Below are 19,135 nucleotides of genomic sequence, written 5' to 3'. Positions count from 1 at the left end.
GTCAAAAGGGTCCAACTTTTTGTATAGTGTTTATGAGGATAGTTGCATGGTAAATGTGTTTTGAGGGGAAAAAAACTTGTGTTAGTTCTGCTCTTACTACAATTAGTCTACTCCACACTGGAAGATCTTTCATGGGAACTGCCTACCAGCCATTGTATGCAACTAGCCTGTTTCCCATTAGCTATTTGAGTTGGCTACTGCTGTGAATTTTTATAAGCACAGGGTGTTGGGTATGAGAGAGTTCATACGAGTTGGCATATGTACATCCATAAGCAGCAGAGACTATACTGCTCGCAGGCTCTGGCATGATAAGTGTGCTATCATAGTTTATCCAACTGTGTGAAACAATGAGAGGAATATCTTTTCATGGAATCATAGAAACATAAACCACAGAAGTGGACCCTTGTGCCCTACTTTTTCCATGCAGACTATTATGCCTATCAGCAGTAATCCCTTTTTCCTGCAGAAACCTGTATCCCTCTACGCCTTTCCAATCCAGGTACCAATTCAAATGTCTTTTTAAATATAATAATATGTCTCCAACAGATCGTTCCAAATATTCACCACCCTTCGTGTGGAAAAACATACTCCTTTGATCTCCCATTAAATTTCTACTCCGTCACCTTAAAGCCATGCCCTCTAGTTGTAGATTCTAGTTCTTGGGGCTACTTTTTTACCCTTTCCACGTAACCATTGATTTTCTTCTAACTATCTCGGCCTTAAATATATTCAAAGACTCTTCCCCCACAGTAGTGAAGAAATGGTGAGGGCAGCAAGGAGGCTGTAATGCAGCAGCAAGAATATTGGTGTTTGTGACTTCTGTTTGTTACTTTTCAATTCAGAAAAATGTATTTGAGAAACCTAATGTTTTGGGGTTTATTAAAAAAAAAAAAAAAAAAGTTTTTTTTTCTGAATTGAAAAGTGCACTTAAGTTATTTTAATGTGTCTGTCAACATGTTGGTAAATGACTTAGTTATGAACAAATTGTGTGTTTATTTTGTTTTGTATGGTTTTCCCAATCCAGGTTTCATCATCAAGCAGCCCTACGGTTACGTCAAGTTCAGGTAGTAACAGTTCATTGTATCCTGTTGGGCCACTAAGTGGATGCAAATATTTTACTAACAGTAGTTTATGTTCAGATGCTGCAACATCAAGTGTTTCATCACCAACATCTACGTATCCAAAAGCACCGGGCTTTGAACGAGAAGATCAGGTAACTTTTATACAAAAAATAACTGCAATATGAATGGGGTTAAGGATTAATCATTTTCCAATCTTGGTCTTTCCCATTTTGTGTTTGCAGTAACCTATTAACAGGTGTTCAAATTTGAGTCCATCAGGAACTCTTAGTTCTGGCATCATTACAATGTTGGTCCAATCGTAGACAAAAGTACCTAATTCTCTGGGACGAGATAAAACTAACTGCCCTTGACATCAAGGCAACATTTGAGAAAGAGTGGCAGCAAAGAGCCTTAGTAATATTGATGTGAATGGGAAGCAAGGGAAAACGCTGCATTGTTCATATATAGCATAAAATATGATTTTGGTTTTTGGAAACCAGTTATTTAAACTACTGTGCATTGTTGAAAGGTCATTGCCCAGCTAACACTCAACTACTTTATCCATGACTGTTTAATGGAAGCCACAGTTTTATCCATAAATTCTCATAAAATGGTACAAGCCTTGGCTTTGTGCAGCTGGGCAACATTCAGATTTGAAGAGCTAAATAACAAGCGGCTGAGTGTGAGCCCAAAACTATTTCCAGAAAGTTCATCATCCTGAGCTACCAAAGATGAGAAAGATTAACTCAGTCATGTGAATACAAGTTCCCACAACATCTCAAAATTGAAAACATCCAGGCTGATAGATATCTATCTTCCATTCTAAACATTAATTCCATCCACCATCATTGCATTTCAGCTGCACTATGATGCTGCTGCTGCAACATGCATCCAACAACTCATTTAGTCTTCTTTGACAGCAACCGTTACTTCTTGGAAGGACCAGTGAATGAAATGCATAGAAACACAAACTCAAATTCTCCTTCAAGTAGTACGTTCACAAGTTATAGTAGCAATGTTACAACATTTTGAGATTTAAAAAATCAAGTCTGTAATTTATCCCATCAGATAAAGCATAAAAAGAAGTTTAATTTGACACCTAATTCACTTTCATATCTCAAGTATTTAAAAAGTTATGGCCATTTTCATACTCGGAAATTAACATCTTGTTCCCTATTGATTTTCTATGGACATAACAAAAAAGCTGTGATCGTGGACAGTCAAAAGTCCATAACCTTCTTAAAAATTAAGAGAACTGAATGAAATTTTCAGTTATCGTAGATTGAACCATTCTGAAACAAATATAAAATAATCTTACTTGGATGACCTGAAATTAAAGCATATAATTAGTTAGTTACCCAAGTGTAGCTAATTTCAAACTTCAATTACTAGATCTAAATATCTATCCATTTCTTAATAAATGATTAACATTTTTAAATAGCCTAAGTGTCCAAATAATATTCATAAATAATTCACAATAAAACATGATTTTTAAATCTCATTTACATTAATTTATAGGCCAAATGGAAGGAATTTAGTGTTCAATTGCTGTAAATTAAAGTCCATTTTAAATCAGCTTTCTAGTGGGTTCCTGTGAACGCGCTGGTTTAGAACGTTCACATTGCGCTAGATTTGTGCCCCCAAATGCCCAGAAAAATACTGCGGGATATAATGGGCCCAGAATGAGCTACTCGCAATATTAAACTTTGTATAAAGGGATCTTAAGAAGCCCTTTTTAATGTAAAAATAAGCAGCATACCTTCTGTTATTTGCTCTATGCGACCCTGACAGCTGCCGGTGGTCGCGGGTTTAGAGATTGATTTTTAAACTACTATAACTATTATACGAGGCCTTTAAAACTAATAATAGCTTTTGCGACGGGGTCTTCCAGCGATTTTTCGTTAATAATTAACTAGGCTGAACATCTTCGATTTGAACAGCCTAGAGAAAATCGCGTTTTAAACCCGCCCCCCTCTAAACGGCGCCAAAATCGCGCACACCCGCAGCGACAGATTTTCAGCGACGCTTCAGGTAGGCTTTGCAACATACCTAGTTATAGGTGTAGAATTAGGCCATTCGGCCCATCGAGTTCATTCCACCATTCAATCAAGGTTGATCTATGCCTCCTAATCCCATTTTCCTGCCTTCTCCCCATAACCCTTGACACCTGTACAATATCATGATCTGGAATTTTATCGATTTTTTTTATTTCAATCAAAATCGTGAAACTTGGTATCTTTATCACAAAGGCTGCTCTGATTCCCAACAATTATCTGCCGGACAATTGGAGACTGCAATAAAGGCTGGCCACCCCAGCTAAGCCCATTCAGTTTCTACGCACCACAATTCCATAAAGTGCAACATGTTTCTTGCCTATGATCTGACAGTTTAGAGCTATTTTGACCCTGCATTTTAAATGTAAGCATTTGATAATTTAAGTCTCAGTTATATGGACTTGCAGAGGTATAGTGTATTTCACTTAAATGTTACAAGATCATGGAACTTGTTTAGTGGCGAGTTCAACTCTGAACAAAGATCCCCAGATGTTTTGGGGACACTGATGGTGATTTGAAGAAAAGTTTTAAACAGTATGCATTGACAATAATGTTTTGTCAGCCTGAAGAAGGGTCCTGACCTGAACTGTCACCCATCCATGTTCTCCAGAGATGCTGCCTGACCCACTGAGTTACTCCAGCATTTTGTCCTATTTTTTAAACCTCTGCAGTTGCTTGTTTCTATGTTTCGGCAATAATCTTTTGTTGTTTCTCTGCAACAATCTGCTCATTTTAACATTCCTGTGCATCATAGATATTCCTGCAGTGAGCAGTAAATTGATCTGCACTGTAGTCCATCTAAATGCTGACATCTATCCAAATAGCTAGGAATTGCACAGTAGGTCAGATTTGCTCTGTCTGCCATAACCCCACTTCCACCATAACAATTCCACTTAAGAAGCCGTCATTATTTAGAGCAGTACCTTTGTCTAATACACGCACCAGGATTTTTCATCTTGCACCAAAATAACAAGAGCTTATAGGTTGCCTGTGAGCAGGCAAACTGAAGGCTAAGAGCAGTTGAGATCTCAGATTAACTTTATTTTTCAGATAAATGGAAACATTTATGGATCAATAGGCAATCCAGAAAGTTTGAAAGGTGTTGTTCATTTCTCCCCCGACCCTTTACATGTGTTGCGTGCACATAAGTGGATGCAGTAAGATTAGTGTAGTAATTTTAGATGCTTGCTAGTCGCATTGAAGTAATAGTGCTAATATCTTCCATTTGTTTACTGAAATGATTACTGCAAAACTACCCTTTCCAGAGACGATTAGCATGCACGGTTGCTGAACTATAACAAGAGTGGGGAAGGAGTATCAAGTACTGATGAAAGCAGATATCAGTGAAAGAATGAGATATTTTAGTTGAAACAGAAATGCTTAAGTTAGTTTGTTTACTCGCAGGCAAAGCAACATAAGAGCCAAACACTAGAAAATAACCAGAAATTGAATGAGCATGATAGTAAACAGGTGAGTGAGAGAAATTTAAAGCTAATTTTCAACTTCAATGATTTTCCAAAAATTAGTTGGGTCTTATTAACAATGTTCTTTGTTGGCTTGCCATCAAGTGCATAAAAATGAGTGGCCATCACAAGAGTGTCAAATATATTTGTTTCAATTTAATTTAGTGTTTACATAGCCATTACAGTCACCTTGCTCTTTGAGATTTTGATTGGACATTTTCCAATTAAAAAAACATTTCATCTACATTTATCTAAACTTATTTTAATTTTACTAATAATGCATTTATTGAATATTCGCACGGGAAACCAGCAAGAGTTGCAATAATTCTAACTATCCGCTGCCACTTTTTCATCCCCACAGTCTCGATAACTGGCAACCCTCAAGTAGTCAATCTTATGAGCACTGTCTCAGCCAGCCCTGATCTTGTCTATCTTCTAAAATGAGCAGTTGCGGTAGGGGTTAGTGAGTTGGTGAATTGTTTTTAACATGGAAATTATCCAGCTGTCGATTTTTTTCCTTAGAAAATTTTATCCCAGTGTAGTTTATGAATTTTCACAATGCTGCTTGAGATTTTAATTCTGCAAGGATGACACCAAGTGTTTTATGAACTCTGCTTGTATAATGGAGGTATCTGGCATTTTTAAAATTTTGCTCAACCATTCAAAAGATTGGCAGACTTTTGTCACCTCTGCAAATCATTTCTTCATTAATCTGATACCCCTAGATTCCCTTGATATCCAAAAAATTATTAACATTAACATTACTTCTAGGCACCCCAGACTGGGAAAACAACACATCGGCATATACTCTAGTGATCCATGTACAAAACAAAATATGTGTTTCTGATATTATTACTCATTTTTCTGAACATGATTCAGACTGCTTAATCTGTACTCATACGACCAACCTGCCAACCCCGCGAGGTCCATCTGGTGAACCAATCCCTCTATATATCTATTCACGTGGCCTGTCCATATTCCATGCAACTACATGGATTAGAATTAGGTTTGAATTCCTTGAGCCAATCACAATTTAAGATCGTGGCTAATCTGATTTTAACCTCAATTCTGTAGTCCTGTCTACTTCTGGTAACCTTTCAAAACATTGCTCATCAAGAATTTATCTACCCCTGCCTTAAAAATATTTGAAAACTCTTCCACTGCTCTTTTCAAGAAGATTCCCTTAAACACACAACCCTCTAGAAAGGAAAGACAAAGTTGCCTCATCTATGTGTTAAATGAATGGTTCCTTATTTTTAAACAGTGACCCGACTTCTATCGTCTCCCAAACATCCTCTCCACCTTTACTTTTTCAAGAACCTTTGGGATCTCAAATAAAATCAGAAAATGCTGGAAACACTCAGCAGTCAGACCACATCTGCAGGAAGAGAAACAGTTAATGTTTCAGGTCGAGGAATCTTTGTCAGAGCAGTTTTCCTGTATGCTAGCAAGAAAAGCAAATTGTTAGCAGATCCTGATTTTCCCCTTGCGTTCCATATTGCTTCAATGAAGTCTCTTATTGCTCTTTTAATCCCCAAGTGGAAATGAGCCCAGCCAATCCAACCGTTCCTGAACTGTTTCAAAAAACTGAATGTAATGGATTTTATTGGTTTAACATTATGCTTTATTTACAATGGAGCTGTTAGTAAATGCTGTTGGTAAAAAACATTTGTTAAATATGTTCTAATCAAATGTTTGTTCCTTGCAGAATCTTTTAAATGTATTTTCAGTGGTAAATCCACTAGCAAGCAGTATAACATCTAGTTTGGCATCTAGTATTGGATCTGATACTTCATCTCCCTCCACTTTATCAACAATGAATGCCAAAGCAGTCCCATTTTACCCTGCTAGCAATACAGTAGAATCAGTAATTGGTAAGTGCTGATTATAACATAAATTGATGTTTTTACAGAACCCTGAAAGTGATTTGTGGTAGTCAAAATCTGTTATTACAAGAGAATGATTTTTCATCTGATTGTACTGAATTGTCGGATATTGATATAGTATTGACTGAACTTCAGTAACTTTCTCGCCGTGTACAGCAAACTCTGCTGGAACATAATAAGGAGTAGGGCCAGTGAACGCCTTCCTGCCTGTTTTGCCAATGACCATGACCCTTTGTTGGCTTTAACAACATTTATTCACACTCTCTACATACTTGATTCTTTTGTACTTTAAATGTATGCCAATCTCTGCCTTGAATATATTCAGTGACTGCACCACTGTAATTCTGGGGTAGAAAATTCCAAACGCTTGAGAAACATTCACAAACACCCCCCTTGATATTATATTAATGTTATAACCATATAAACCATATAACAATTACAGCACGGAAACAGGCCATCTCAACCCTTCTAGTCCGTGCCGAACACGTATTCTCCCCTAGTCCCATATACCTGCGCTCAGACCATAACCCTCCATTCCTTTCCCGTCCATATAACTATCCAATTTATTTTTAAATGATAAAATCGAACCTGCCTCCACCACCTTCCCTGGAAGCTCATTCCACACAGCCACCACTCTCTGAGTAAAGAAGTTCCCCCTCATGTTACCCCTAAACTTCTGTCCCTTAATTCTCAAGTCATGTCCCCTTGTTTGAATCTTCCCTACTCTCAGTGGGAAAAGCTTATCCACGTCAACTCTGTCTATCCCTCTCATCATTTTAAAGACCTCTATCAAGTCCCCCCTTAACCTTCTGCGCTCCAAAGAATAAAGCCCTAACTTGTTCAACCTTTCTCTGTAACTTAGTTGCTGAAACCCAGGCAACATTCTAGTAAATCTCCTCTGTACTATCTCTATTTTGTTGACATCCTTCCTATAATTAGGCGACCAAAATTGTACCCCATACTCCAGAATTGGCCTCACCAATGCCTTGTACAATTTTAACATTACATCCCAACTTCTATACTCAATGCTCTGATTTATAAAGGCCAGCACACCAAAAGCTTTCTTTACCACCCTATCTACATGAGATTCCACTTTCAGGGAACTGTGCACAGTTATTCCCAGATCCCTCTGTTCACCTGCATTCTTCAATTCCCTACCATTTACCATGTACGTCCTATTTTGATTTGTCCTGCCAAGATGTAGCACCTCACACTTATCAGCATTAAACTCCATCTGCCATCTTTCAGTCCACTCTTCCAACTGGCATAAATCTCTCTGTAGACTTTGAAAATCTACTTCATTAACCACAACCCCACCTATCTTAGTATCATCTGCATACTTACTAATCCAATTTACCACACCATCATCCAGATCATTGATGTACATGACAAACAACAGTGGACCCAACACAGATCCCTGTGGCACCCCACTAGTCACTGGCCTCCAACCTGACAAACAACCATCCACCATTACTCTCTGGCATCTCCCATTCAGCCACTGTTGAATCCATCTTGCTACTCCACCATTAATACCCAACCATTGAACCTTCTTAACCAACCTTCCACGAGGAACCTTGTCAAAGGCCTTACTGAAGTCCATATATACAACATCCACTGCTTTACCCTCATCAATTTCCCGAGTAACCTCTTCAAAAAATTCAAGAAGATTAGTCAAACCTTCCAGGCACAAATCCATGTTGACTGTTCCTAATCAGACCCTGTTTATCCAGATGCTTATATATATTATCTCTAAGTATCCTTTCCATTAATTTGCCCACCACTGACGTCAAACTAACAGGTCTATAATTACTAGGTTTACTCTTAGACCCCTTTTTAAACAATGGAACAACATGCGCAGCACGCCAATCCTCCGGCACTATTCCCATTTCTAATGACATTTGAAATATTTCTGTCATAGCCCCTGCTATTTCTACACTAACTTCCCTCAATGTCCTAGGGAATATCCTGTCCGGACCTGGAGACTTATCCACTTTTATATTTCTCAAAAGTGTCAGTACTTCCTCTTCTTTGAATCTCATAGTTTCCATAGCTACTCTGCTTGTTTCCCTTACCTCACATAATTCAATATCCTTCTCCTTGGTGAATACCGAAGAAAAGAAATTGTTCAATATCTCCCCCATCTCTTTTGGCTCTGCAGATAGCTGTCCACTCTGACTCTCTAATGGACCAATTTTATCCCTCGTTATCCTTTTGCTATTAATATAGCTGTAGAAACCCTTTGGGTTTACTTTCACCTTACTTGCCAAAGCAACCTCATATCTTCTTTTAGCTTTTCTAATTTCTTTCTTAAGATTCTTTTTACATTCTTTATACTCCTCAAGCACCTCATTTACTCCATGCTGCCTATAATTATTGTAGATCTCCCTCTTTTTCCGAACCAAGTGTCCAATTTCCCTTGAAAACCATGGCTCTTTCCGATTTTTACTATTTCCTTTCAACCGAACAGGGACATAAAGATTCTGTACTCTTAAAATTTCACCTTTAAATGTCCTCCATTTCTCTTCCACATCTTTCCCATAAAACAAAATGTCCCAATTTACTCCTTTTAAATCCTTTCGCATCTCCTCAAAGTTAGCCTTTCTCCAATCAAAAATCACAACCCTAGGTCCGGTTCTGACACTCTCCATAATTATATTGAAACTAATGGTATTGTGATCACTGGTCCCGAACTGTTCCCCAACGCATACCTCTGCCACCTGACCCGTCTCATTTCCTAACAGGAGGTCCAGCACCGCTCCTTCTCTAGTAGGTACTTCTATGTATTGCTGCAAAAAACTATCCTGCACACATTTTACAAACTCCAACCCATCCAGCCCATTTACAGAATGTGTTTCCCAGTCTATGTGTGGAAAATTGAAATCTCCCACAATCACTACCTTGTGCTTACTACTAATATCTGCAATCTCCTTACATATTTGCTCTTCCAATTCTCGCTCCCCATTTGGCGGTCTATAATACACCCCTATAAGTGTTGCTACCCCTTTCCCATTTCTCAGTTCCACCCAAATAGCCTCCCTAGACGAGCCCTCTAATCTATCCTGCCAAAACACTGCTGTAATATCTTCCCTGATAAGCAATGCAACACCTCCACCTCTTGCCCCTCCAATTCTATCACACCTGAAGCAATGAAATCCTGGAATATTTAGTTTCCAATCACAACCCTCCTGCAACCATGTTTCACTGATCGCCACAACATCATACTTCCAGGTGTCAATCCAGGCTCTGAGTTCATCCACCTTTCTTACAATGCTCCTAGCATTAAAATATACACATTTAAGAAACCCACCCTCTCTTATTCTCTGTTTATTGTCTTTTTCTTCTCTCTCCTCTACATTTTGGGTCAGAGTGCTACCATTCTCTGCCTCCTGCCTCACACACTGACTGCTAGCTTTCCCAATTTGAGTCCCTCCCCCCAACCATACTAGTTTAAAGTCTCCCCAGTAGCCTTTGCAAATCTCCCCGCCAGGATATTGGTCCCCCTCGAGTTCAAGTGCAACCCGTCCTTTCTGTACAGGTCACACCTTCCCCAAAAGAGGTCCCAATGATCCAGAAACTTGAATCCATACCCACTGCACCAGTCCCTCATCCACTCATTTATCCTCCACCTCGCTCCATTCCTACTCTCACTGTCGCGTGGCACAGGCAGTAATCCTGAGATTGTTACCTTTGCCGTCCTTCTCCTTAACTCTCTACCTAACTCCCTAAATTCTTCTTTCAGGACCTCTTCTCTTTTTTTACCTATGTCGTTGGTACCTATATGTACCACAACCTCAGGCTCCTCTCCCTCCCATTTCAGGATTTCTTGGACACGTTCAGACACATCCCTGACCCTGGCACCAGGGAGGCAAACTACCATCCGGGTCTCCTGTCTGCGTCCACCGAATCGCCTATCCGACTCCCTGACTATAGAGTCCCCTATTACAATTGCCCTCCTCTTCTTTTCCTTACCCTTCTGAGCAACAAGACCTGTCTTTATGCCAGAGGCCCGGCCGCTGTCGCTGCCCCCAGGTAGGCTGTCTCCCCCACCTTTACTCAAACATGAGTACTTATTTTCAAGGTGTACAGCCACCGGGGTACTCACCAGTCCCTGCCTCTGCCCGTTGCCCTTCCTAACTGTGACCCAGTTTTCTGTCTCCCGTGGTCTTGGAGTGACCACCTCCCTGTAACTCCTATCTATGACCTCCTCACTCTCCCTGAGCAGACAGAGGTCATCAAGTTGCTGTTCCAGGTTCCTAACACGGTCCCTTAGGAGCCCCATCTCGACGCACCTGGCGCAGATGTGGACGTCTGGAGGACACTCAGACTCCATGACCTCCCACATCTGACATCCAGAACAGTAAACTGCCCTGGGCCTCATTCTCCCCCTTGTCCAAATACAATAAAGCCTTACCCGGGATACAAGCCAATCAGCTGCTTCCTCTAGTCCGTTTGACCAATCAGAGGCTTCCACCAGACTCCTTCTCTGGAAGTGAGATCTGCGAATGTAACGTTGCAGATTTTGGTCGCTCCTCCCTCTGTCACGGCTCCTGGGGCTCTGTTGAGACAAGCCCCGCGATGGGTTTTTATCTCACCACACGAAGGTCGCTCCTCCCTCTGTCACGGCTCCTGGGGCTCTGTTGAGACAAGCCCCGCGATGGGTTTTTATCTCACCACACGAAGGTCGCTCCTCCCTCTGTCACGGCTCCTGGGGCTCTGTTGAGACAAGCCCCGCGATGGGTTTTTATCTCACCACACGAAGGTCGCTCCTCCCTCTGTCACGGCTCCTGGGGCTCTCATTGGCTCCTTTTACCTCATCCCCGCCCTATCTTGAGGGACAGAGAGAGTGCGGCAGAGAGGGAGATGGAGTGGGGGCAGGGGGAGAGAGGGGAGGGGGAAGAGAGGGGAGGGGGAGAGAGGGGAGGAAGGAGGTGGAGGGGTGGTGAAGGGGCGGTGAGGGGGGAGAGGGGGAGAGAGGGCGGACTTGAACTCGGCGAGCGGGCGGCGGTCCTTGGCAGCTCTCTGGACCTCTGAAGCCCTTGGAGGCCCAACCAAATTACTGCGTGTTCAGCGGCTTCAATCCAGAGACCTGCTGAGGGGGAGGGCGGCTGGGCTGCGGGCGGGGCGTGGCGCTGCGGATGGCCGACAGAGTGCAAATCGCCTGCGAGCGGGAGGCGACAAAATGACTGCGAGTCAGGAGGGGGGGGGGGTTACGTAACTCGCAGCCCCTGGAAAACAGTGCCCAGAGGCGGTGCGTTGAAAACTGCGCAGCTGGCTGCGAGGAGCAGAGCCACTGTGACGTCATCAGCTCGATAGCTTTAAAAAAGATCTCAGATTTGTGAACAATTTTAATAAAAAACTCAAGAAATAATTAATCAAATTTTCAGATGAGGCGATTTTTGAGATCATGAGGTAAATCTCCATCGGAATATGTAAAAATTTACCGTTAGCGCATTGTGTTTTCGAGGAGATGTGAATCGCAGAAAAATACACAAATACATCCACATCTTAGATCAGAGTTTTATAAGTATATAGATAAGATAAGACACACACACACACACACACATATTTTAGATTTAATTTTACATAATGAGGAAGAATTTTGTCTTTGCTGCAAAAAACAGTGTCTATTCCCTTATGTTATCTCCTATCACTGCTGCATTTCTCTTTTCTTTCCCCCATTTGAATGGCTCCCTGCGCAGTGGCATTACGGACAGCTTGCACATTTTCTTTGCAGTCCTAACCTGGTCTTGATAGGGAACAAGAACCTTGTTGGACAAGGGTAAGGGCTGAGACTCCTCGGGAATCCTCTCCCTGCTTTTTCTGCACACAAAGACTTGTCCCTGACAATTCACCAACTTCAAGGTAGTTAATCTAATAGCTGGTGACTGCTCCTTGAAATAGAGTGTCCAAGTAACTTTAGGCCCCCCCTGATGTGTCGCAGTATTCATCAGTGTCCCGCTCATTGATCTTGAGGCAAAATTCCTCAAGCAGCCAACATTTACTGCAGATATGGTCACTTTTTACCTACCAGTTCCCATATTTTGTGACTACAACACATGGTCTGTCTAGTCATCTGATCTAATTAACTAGTTGTATTTATTAGTTGAATTAGTGTATATTAGGATTTACCTGTCTATACTAATGCATTGAACCTTTTTTATTTATAAGCTGCTCAATCGATGTAGCAATTGCAACCATGCTTGGTAATTAGAGTGTTAAATGAAGTTGTCGCTAATGCAGCCAGCTACCTCCTCGGAGGTGTCGGGTTGCTTTTAATGCTGTTAGGTTGCAGAGCGCACGTGATGCAAATTGCTTTGATTAGTCAGTTTGTGAAGAGGGAGGGAGTGGTGTGTCTGACTGGAAATGGGTGTGGATCAGAAGCTGGTGCAGAGTGACTCAGCAGTCAGAAGGCCAGCACGAGTCCTGAACAGCTTACTCCGCCGAGGTGAGGGCATATTTACTGTAAGAATTCATAAGTTCCCGCAGTGTCTACTGCCAAGGTCTGTTGCAGTCACATCCATTATAATGTATTATGTTGCTGGATAAGATTTTCTCTTGTGGTTTATGGATATTTGAAGAAAATTCACAATGAGGATAAGGATAATTCTGTCTGAATGTCTTGGCTTGGAAGGAAGTGTCGTGAACAGTGCTTAAATAAGTGTAGATGGTTGATTGAGGAAAGAATGTAACCTGTTCTATAACATAAATAGATTAGGTTTAGAACTCTGCAAACAAGCCACATATTTAAAGATTATTTTAAATATAGGAAAGTGTTGTTTTTTGGTCAAACATTATTAATGTGAAGTTTCATATTAAATCTTGATATTTTATTTTTGCATCAAAAATGTTGTACTGAAGAGTGAGTGACTGAGTTAGCTAATGTGCCAGTGCTGTTTGCGCTGCTACATTAGGCCTTTGTGGTTTGAAGGGGAAGGCCCGGTGTAAGTCACAGATGGGGGGACTGTACTTGGTGTGTGTAGAGTGAGATGGGACATAATATGCAGTATGTGGCATCTGAATAAATAAACATGATGTAGGTGAGATAGCAGGAGGGTGGGCATCATGCTTGCAAATATACACCAGTGATGCCTCTGGACAATGGCTAGGTATAATGAATTAAATTTGATAGTCAGCAACCCCAGTTTGCTCGAAGGTATTTGAACATTTTTTTTCGTCTGGATATTTTACTGTAATATAACATAGAATTGATGCTGATTCAGTCCTTTATGTAACACTAGACCAGGTGTGGACCCGTTGGGCCTGTCCCCCAAGGCAATATTCCACCACTGACCCATAGCCCCCAACTCTGCAGGTGCGGCTAACGGGTTCCCGTTGTGACGCGAGTCACGGCAACCCTCCCCCAACAGCGCGGGCGCGGCCGGCAAGTGGGAGCGCGATTGCGATGTTTTTGAAGTTCAAAATGGCAATAACTTGTAAAAAATAAGATCAATGTGAACGCATCTCACTCTTCCTCTTCAGTCCCCTATTCCCCTCCTCCATTATCCTCCCTCTCCCCACCCTCCACCTACACTCCTCTGCTTCCTCCCCTCACCCCCTCACCCCTTCCCCTCCTCCCTCTACCCCTTCCCCTCCTCCATTACCTCGCCATCCTTCTTCCTACCCCTATCCTCTTCCATTCCCCCTCATCCCCCAGCACTCCCTCCCCCTCCTCTTCACCCTCCCTCTTCTTTCCCCTCTCCTCACTCCCTCCCTCCCTCTCCTTTCCACGACACTCAATCACTCCCGCCCTCCCTTCATAACCCCTCTCCCCTCCCTACCCCCCTCCTCTCCCTCTATCCTCCTGCCCCCCACTCCTCACCTCCTCCCTATCCCACCTTCCACTCTCCCTCCTCATCTTCCCCACTGCCCTCCTTTCCCTCTATCCCCCACTCCCTACCTCCCCCACTACCCCCCTCCTCTCCCTCCAACCCCCCTCCTCCCCTACACTCACTCCCCACAATGAAAATCACGATTTAAAAAAAAAAATTCTCAATGAAAATCACATGTTTCCTTTAAAATATCCTAACACAATGTTAGCTGTGAATGAAAATGGAATTTGATTAAAACTGATTTTTTTTTTTTTTTTTTTTTTGAAAATCGCTATTTCCGGGATCCCATCGTGACGTCGTACGCGGCTAACGGATGATATTTTTTCATTATAAATGGCACAGATGATCATTGGGACCCTGATTGTACCCGTTCATATATTTTAAATGCACTAATTGACCTAGTGCAATGTCTAGTTATTAAAAACCTGGCGTGGGAATGGTCATTATCAGCTGTGTCCTTTGATGACTGTTACCATGACTTTAATTTCTATCACTGGTCTAGAATAAACCAAAAAACTTTAATCTGAAGCTGTTGAAAGTTTTTTTTAGTTTAGTTTAGTTTATTGTCATGCGTACAGTGAAAAGCTTTCGTTGCGTGCTAACCAGTAACCATTTTTTTTTTTTTTTTTTGGTACCAGTGGAAATACAGTGGGCAATTAAGGGTTCATTTAACTTTTGATTCTGAAATTCCATAAATGGTTTTACCTTTATTGTGGCGCAGTTAATGTTTCTTTCCCTCCATTATCTCAACATCCCTTGCAGCCCTATTTACCCTGCCTCCAATCAACTCTGATCTTGGGTTAGGAATGGTATAGAAAATGGATATAAATATGGAGACAATTTAACTGTTTAGCAATTAAATTGGCAGGTCCTGCAGTTCTGAGGCGAGCATTCAAATCTCAACGTGGCAGCTGTGGAATTTAAATTCATTCAATAATCTGGAATTTGTGCAAGGAAAAGAAAACCCACCTTTAGTTAATGATCACCATGTAAGATACTGAATTGTCAATTTAAAAAAAAACTATCTGCTTCATTGATGTCCTTCAGGGAAAGAGATCTTCCATCCTCACCCATCTGACCCAAATATCCAACCAGACCCACTCTACTTGACTGACTCTTACATGCCCTCTGAACTCACCAACAAACCATTCAGTTAAGAAGGAATTCACCACTCCTTTAGAAGGTAATTATGATTGGGGAAATAAATTCTGCCAGCATCATCCCGATGTCAAAAATGAAGTTTAAAAATAAATGAAGGTGCTGGTTTTGTTCCCCGTCCTATTCTGAATTTGTTTGTCTCAACTAGAAAGATTGTAGGCTCATGAAGTTGGTCTCTTCTCTATTTAGGTCATGTTTTATATCACTCCCTATTCTAAAAGGATGTAGGTGGTTATTTGATGAAAATTTGTTGTACAGACCAAGCACCCATTTACACTATTATTCTTTCCCCATTTTCATCATCACTCCTCCCCGCCCACAAACTTTGCCACTCAGCTATGTAGTAGGGATAATTTACCTTGGTGAATTAACCTACTAGCCCGTACGTCTTTGCGATCTAGGGAAACTTGTGCAGTCAGATGGAAAACGTGCTAATCTCACACACACAGCACCAGATAATTGAACCTGGGCCGCTAGAGCAGTGAGGTAGCAGTTTGCTAGTGTTCTGCCCTGTGACTCCTTCCTTGATCTCCCTCTGAGCTATTGGCTACATTTTCCGACCCTCCATTGTTGTAGATAGTAGTCAATAGCTACTGACCAAACACTGATTCCCTTTTGTTCAGAGTCAAGCCTAATTCCACTAGTCCCTACCATCCAATATGAAGTCTGTACAGACTCTGAGTGGAATTTTCTTATGTCTTATTTCTTATTTTCATATGTCTCGCGATACCAGAATTAAATGATTGCAGGAACCTATTCTGTTTCAATTTTATTTGTTACATCTCCTTTCTCATCTCTGAGAATTTTCTGGTATGTTTCTGTTTACAGTACATATGAAATTTTGGACATTTAATGTTACTAACTGACCACCCAAATTGTGCTCTTAACTATAACCACCATGCGAATTAGTATCGGCAGTAATTTGTGACTTTGGCTCTTTATCACTCACGTTCTTTAAACATTTTGAGGTTTCATCTAATATTTGAAGTTTCTCATTTCCCAATCAATGTCCCGACAACAGAGCAAAATCATTGCAGAGTTCCGGTGGTATCCACTCTCAGTCTCGCAGTGAGATTGGCAAGTTCCATTAGCAGAGGGAGGGGGGGGCGGAACTATAGAATGTGAGCTCCAACATTTCCACATTTATCTTGTCTCTATGATTTTCTGATTTGACTCATTTAACCAAATTTATTTTCCTCCCTTAGGTTCTGCTTTAGATCTTCATTTTGGTGACGTAAATGTTGCATCTCTTGATAAAGAATTAGAGGATCAAGATACTAGTGACATAGGATTAAAAGGTAATCACTGAAAAGTAATTTCATCTCTCACCAACACATCTACATTTACATCCAGGTCATTTATATGTATCACAAACAGCAGAGGTCCCAATACAGATCTGTGCAGAATTCCACTGGTCGCAGACTCCAGCCAGAATACCTTCCATCACAAATCCTTGTCTTCCATGACTAAGACAGTTCTGAATCCATACAACCAAGTCATTGTGAATGCAGTACATCTTAATCTTCTGGATCAGCCAACCACGAGGGACCTTATCAAGCGCTTTACTAAAAATCCAATGTATACAACATCCACTGACCTACCTGCATCATTCTTTTTCATCATCTCAAAAACCTCACCAAGTTAGTGAGACCTGTCGTGTACAAAGCCATGCCGGCTATTCCTAATTAGCTGTTAAAGTGGCAAAATAGTTGTGCTCATGCGCTCCAATTCTTAACTGAACAGTGAGCGGCTTATGCCGTAGATCAAATAACAATGCTCGTTGGAAGCATTAAATTAAATTAAATTTCTTTATTTATATAGCACATTTTTAGTCAACTTGCATTGACCCCAAAGTGCTTCACACAATTACATCCACACAGACAGGCAAAGGTGGGTGAAGTGTCTTGCCCAAGGACACACACAGGCAAAGGTGGGTGAAGTGTCTTGCCCAAGGACACAACGACAGTATGCACTCCAAGCGGGATTCGAACCAGCTACCTTCCGGTTGCCAGCCGAACACTTAGCCCATTGTGCCATCTGTCGTCCACATTAACTTTTGTAATGTATTGTATCTCCCTGACATCGTTGAAATTATTTTTTTCCAATACATTTATTTTGCATTCACAGGTCAGAGACTATTGGGCAGTTCGGCTCCTGTTAATATTCCAGGATCTCTTGCTCGTTCTTCTTCTTTGCATTCTTCGTCCTCCTTATCTGCCTCTCCACTTGGTTCCCTTTCCCAATCTTTCCTTTCATCCAGCATGGCTCCACAGCAACAGCAGCAATCAAAATCTGAGCATACTCTCCTAGGTACTTCAGCTTCCTCGCACAGTTCCTTGGGTAAGTTATTGTAACATTTCCTGCATCTCTTTTATGCATTTTGACGTCAATGGTTTTAAATCTACCAATATATTTAGAATAGTTCTTGCATTTTTTCAGTAATACTTGTTATTCATTATTTGTGGTCTTATCAAATAATGCTTCCTTGTGTAATGTACTGAAACAGTCTTTGAGGACCAAACCATGACATCCTGTGTAAATCAGCATGCATTTAGATCTTGGGTCCTTATAGTGTCAGCATATGTGTTATCATAGTCTATAAAATCACAGAATTGTTCCTGCAGTGGTGGTGGCAATTTCCCCATTATGTCCTAATGTTCTCATAGAGTAATCTATTCAGTCCTTCTGCCCTGTTCTTTTCTCATAGATATGGAAAAATATTGTACCTCAGATCCCTATAAAGGTTTCTTTGAAAACCCTGATTACCACCATCCTTACAAGTGGTGAGCTCCCAATCATAAACATACTCTAGTGTATATTGAAGGAAAACTCCTCGCATCCTCCTTGGTGTCACTTTGAATTGATGTCACCTGCTTCTCTAAACATCTGCTGATTGTTAACGCTTCTCCCCATTTGCCCTCTCTACGTTTATCATGCGTCTGTTCATCTTTGTCAAAATTCCTTTTAAACTTTGCTTCAAGTAGGATCCCATTTTCCTCAGTCTAATCTTACAACTGAAATCTCTTGTTCGTGAGACCATTCTAGCACATCTCTTCCATATCATTTTAGGCCTGCGCGTGCTTCCTAAAGTGTGGTGACAATAATTATATTGGATACTGGTATTTTATGATGATCCAATATACTTTCCTGCTGCATGCCTCTATATGAATTCCAGGATCCCATGTGAAAATTATAATAAAAATTGGCAATCTGCCATAAAACCAGAAAATGCTTATCTGTTTGGGCAGCATTCGTGGAAAGAAAAAGTGAATTGAAGTCTCCTGACCGACAACATTAACGGTTTCTCTTTCCACAAATGCTGTCTGACCTGCTGTGTGTTTCCAGCATTTTTTTTGTTTCATTCCAGGATCTGATATACTTCAATCCCTCCCTGAATGTGTCCTACCACCTTCAAGGATTTTGGGTTCCTGCACTCCTTTAAACCTGTGCTTTTAGTCTACATTATCTCTAATGTCTTTCTGCCAAAATAAGTCACTTCATATTTCTCTTATATTTCACTTCTCACTCTTCACCTGGCACAACTCTGTAACTCGGAGGATATGAAAATTACAGCAAGATACACCATCATGAGGGAACTTGGTGAGGTGGATCTGGAAGAGGATGTTTCCTCTAGTAAGAGAATGTAGAACTAGAGGTCTCTATTTGCACAAGCAAGCCAGATGA

At 41.2% G+C, this 19,135-nt stretch overlaps 1 protein-coding gene across 6 annotated transcripts in view; it reads left to right on the top strand.

Moving 5' to 3' along the window:
• unkl (unk like zinc finger) overlaps window positions 1–19,135 on the top strand; it is a 79,682-nt gene that overhangs the window by 48,600 nt on the left and 11,947 nt on the right. For 2 of the 6 annotated variants that reach the window (XM_033040931.1, XM_033040933.1), the window contains 6 exons: window positions 1,025–1,064; window positions 1,140–1,213; window positions 4,520–4,585; window positions 6,287–6,452; window positions 16,657–16,749; window positions 17,579–17,791. In XM_033040931.1, the coding sequence (XP_032896822.1) occupies window positions 1,025–1,064; window positions 1,140–1,213; window positions 4,520–4,585; window positions 6,287–6,452; window positions 16,657–16,749; window positions 17,579–17,791 (652 nt within the window). Of the gene's footprint in view, window positions 1–1,024; window positions 1,214–4,519; window positions 4,586–6,286; window positions 6,453–12,692; window positions 12,910–12,941; window positions 12,965–16,656; window positions 16,750–17,578; window positions 17,792–19,135 lie in introns of those variants that run through there. The other 4 variants (XM_033040932.1, XM_033040930.1, XM_033040935.1 and 1 more) reach the window with 4 other exon arrangements.

Source organism: Amblyraja radiata, chromosome 22, assembly GCF_010909765.2.
Source record: "Amblyraja radiata isolate CabotCenter1 chromosome 22, sAmbRad1.1.pri, whole genome shotgun sequence".
Lineage (NCBI taxonomy): Eukaryota > Metazoa > Chordata > Chondrichthyes > Rajiformes > Rajidae > Amblyraja > Amblyraja radiata.
This window is presented reverse-complemented; position numbering and strand designations above follow the sequence as displayed.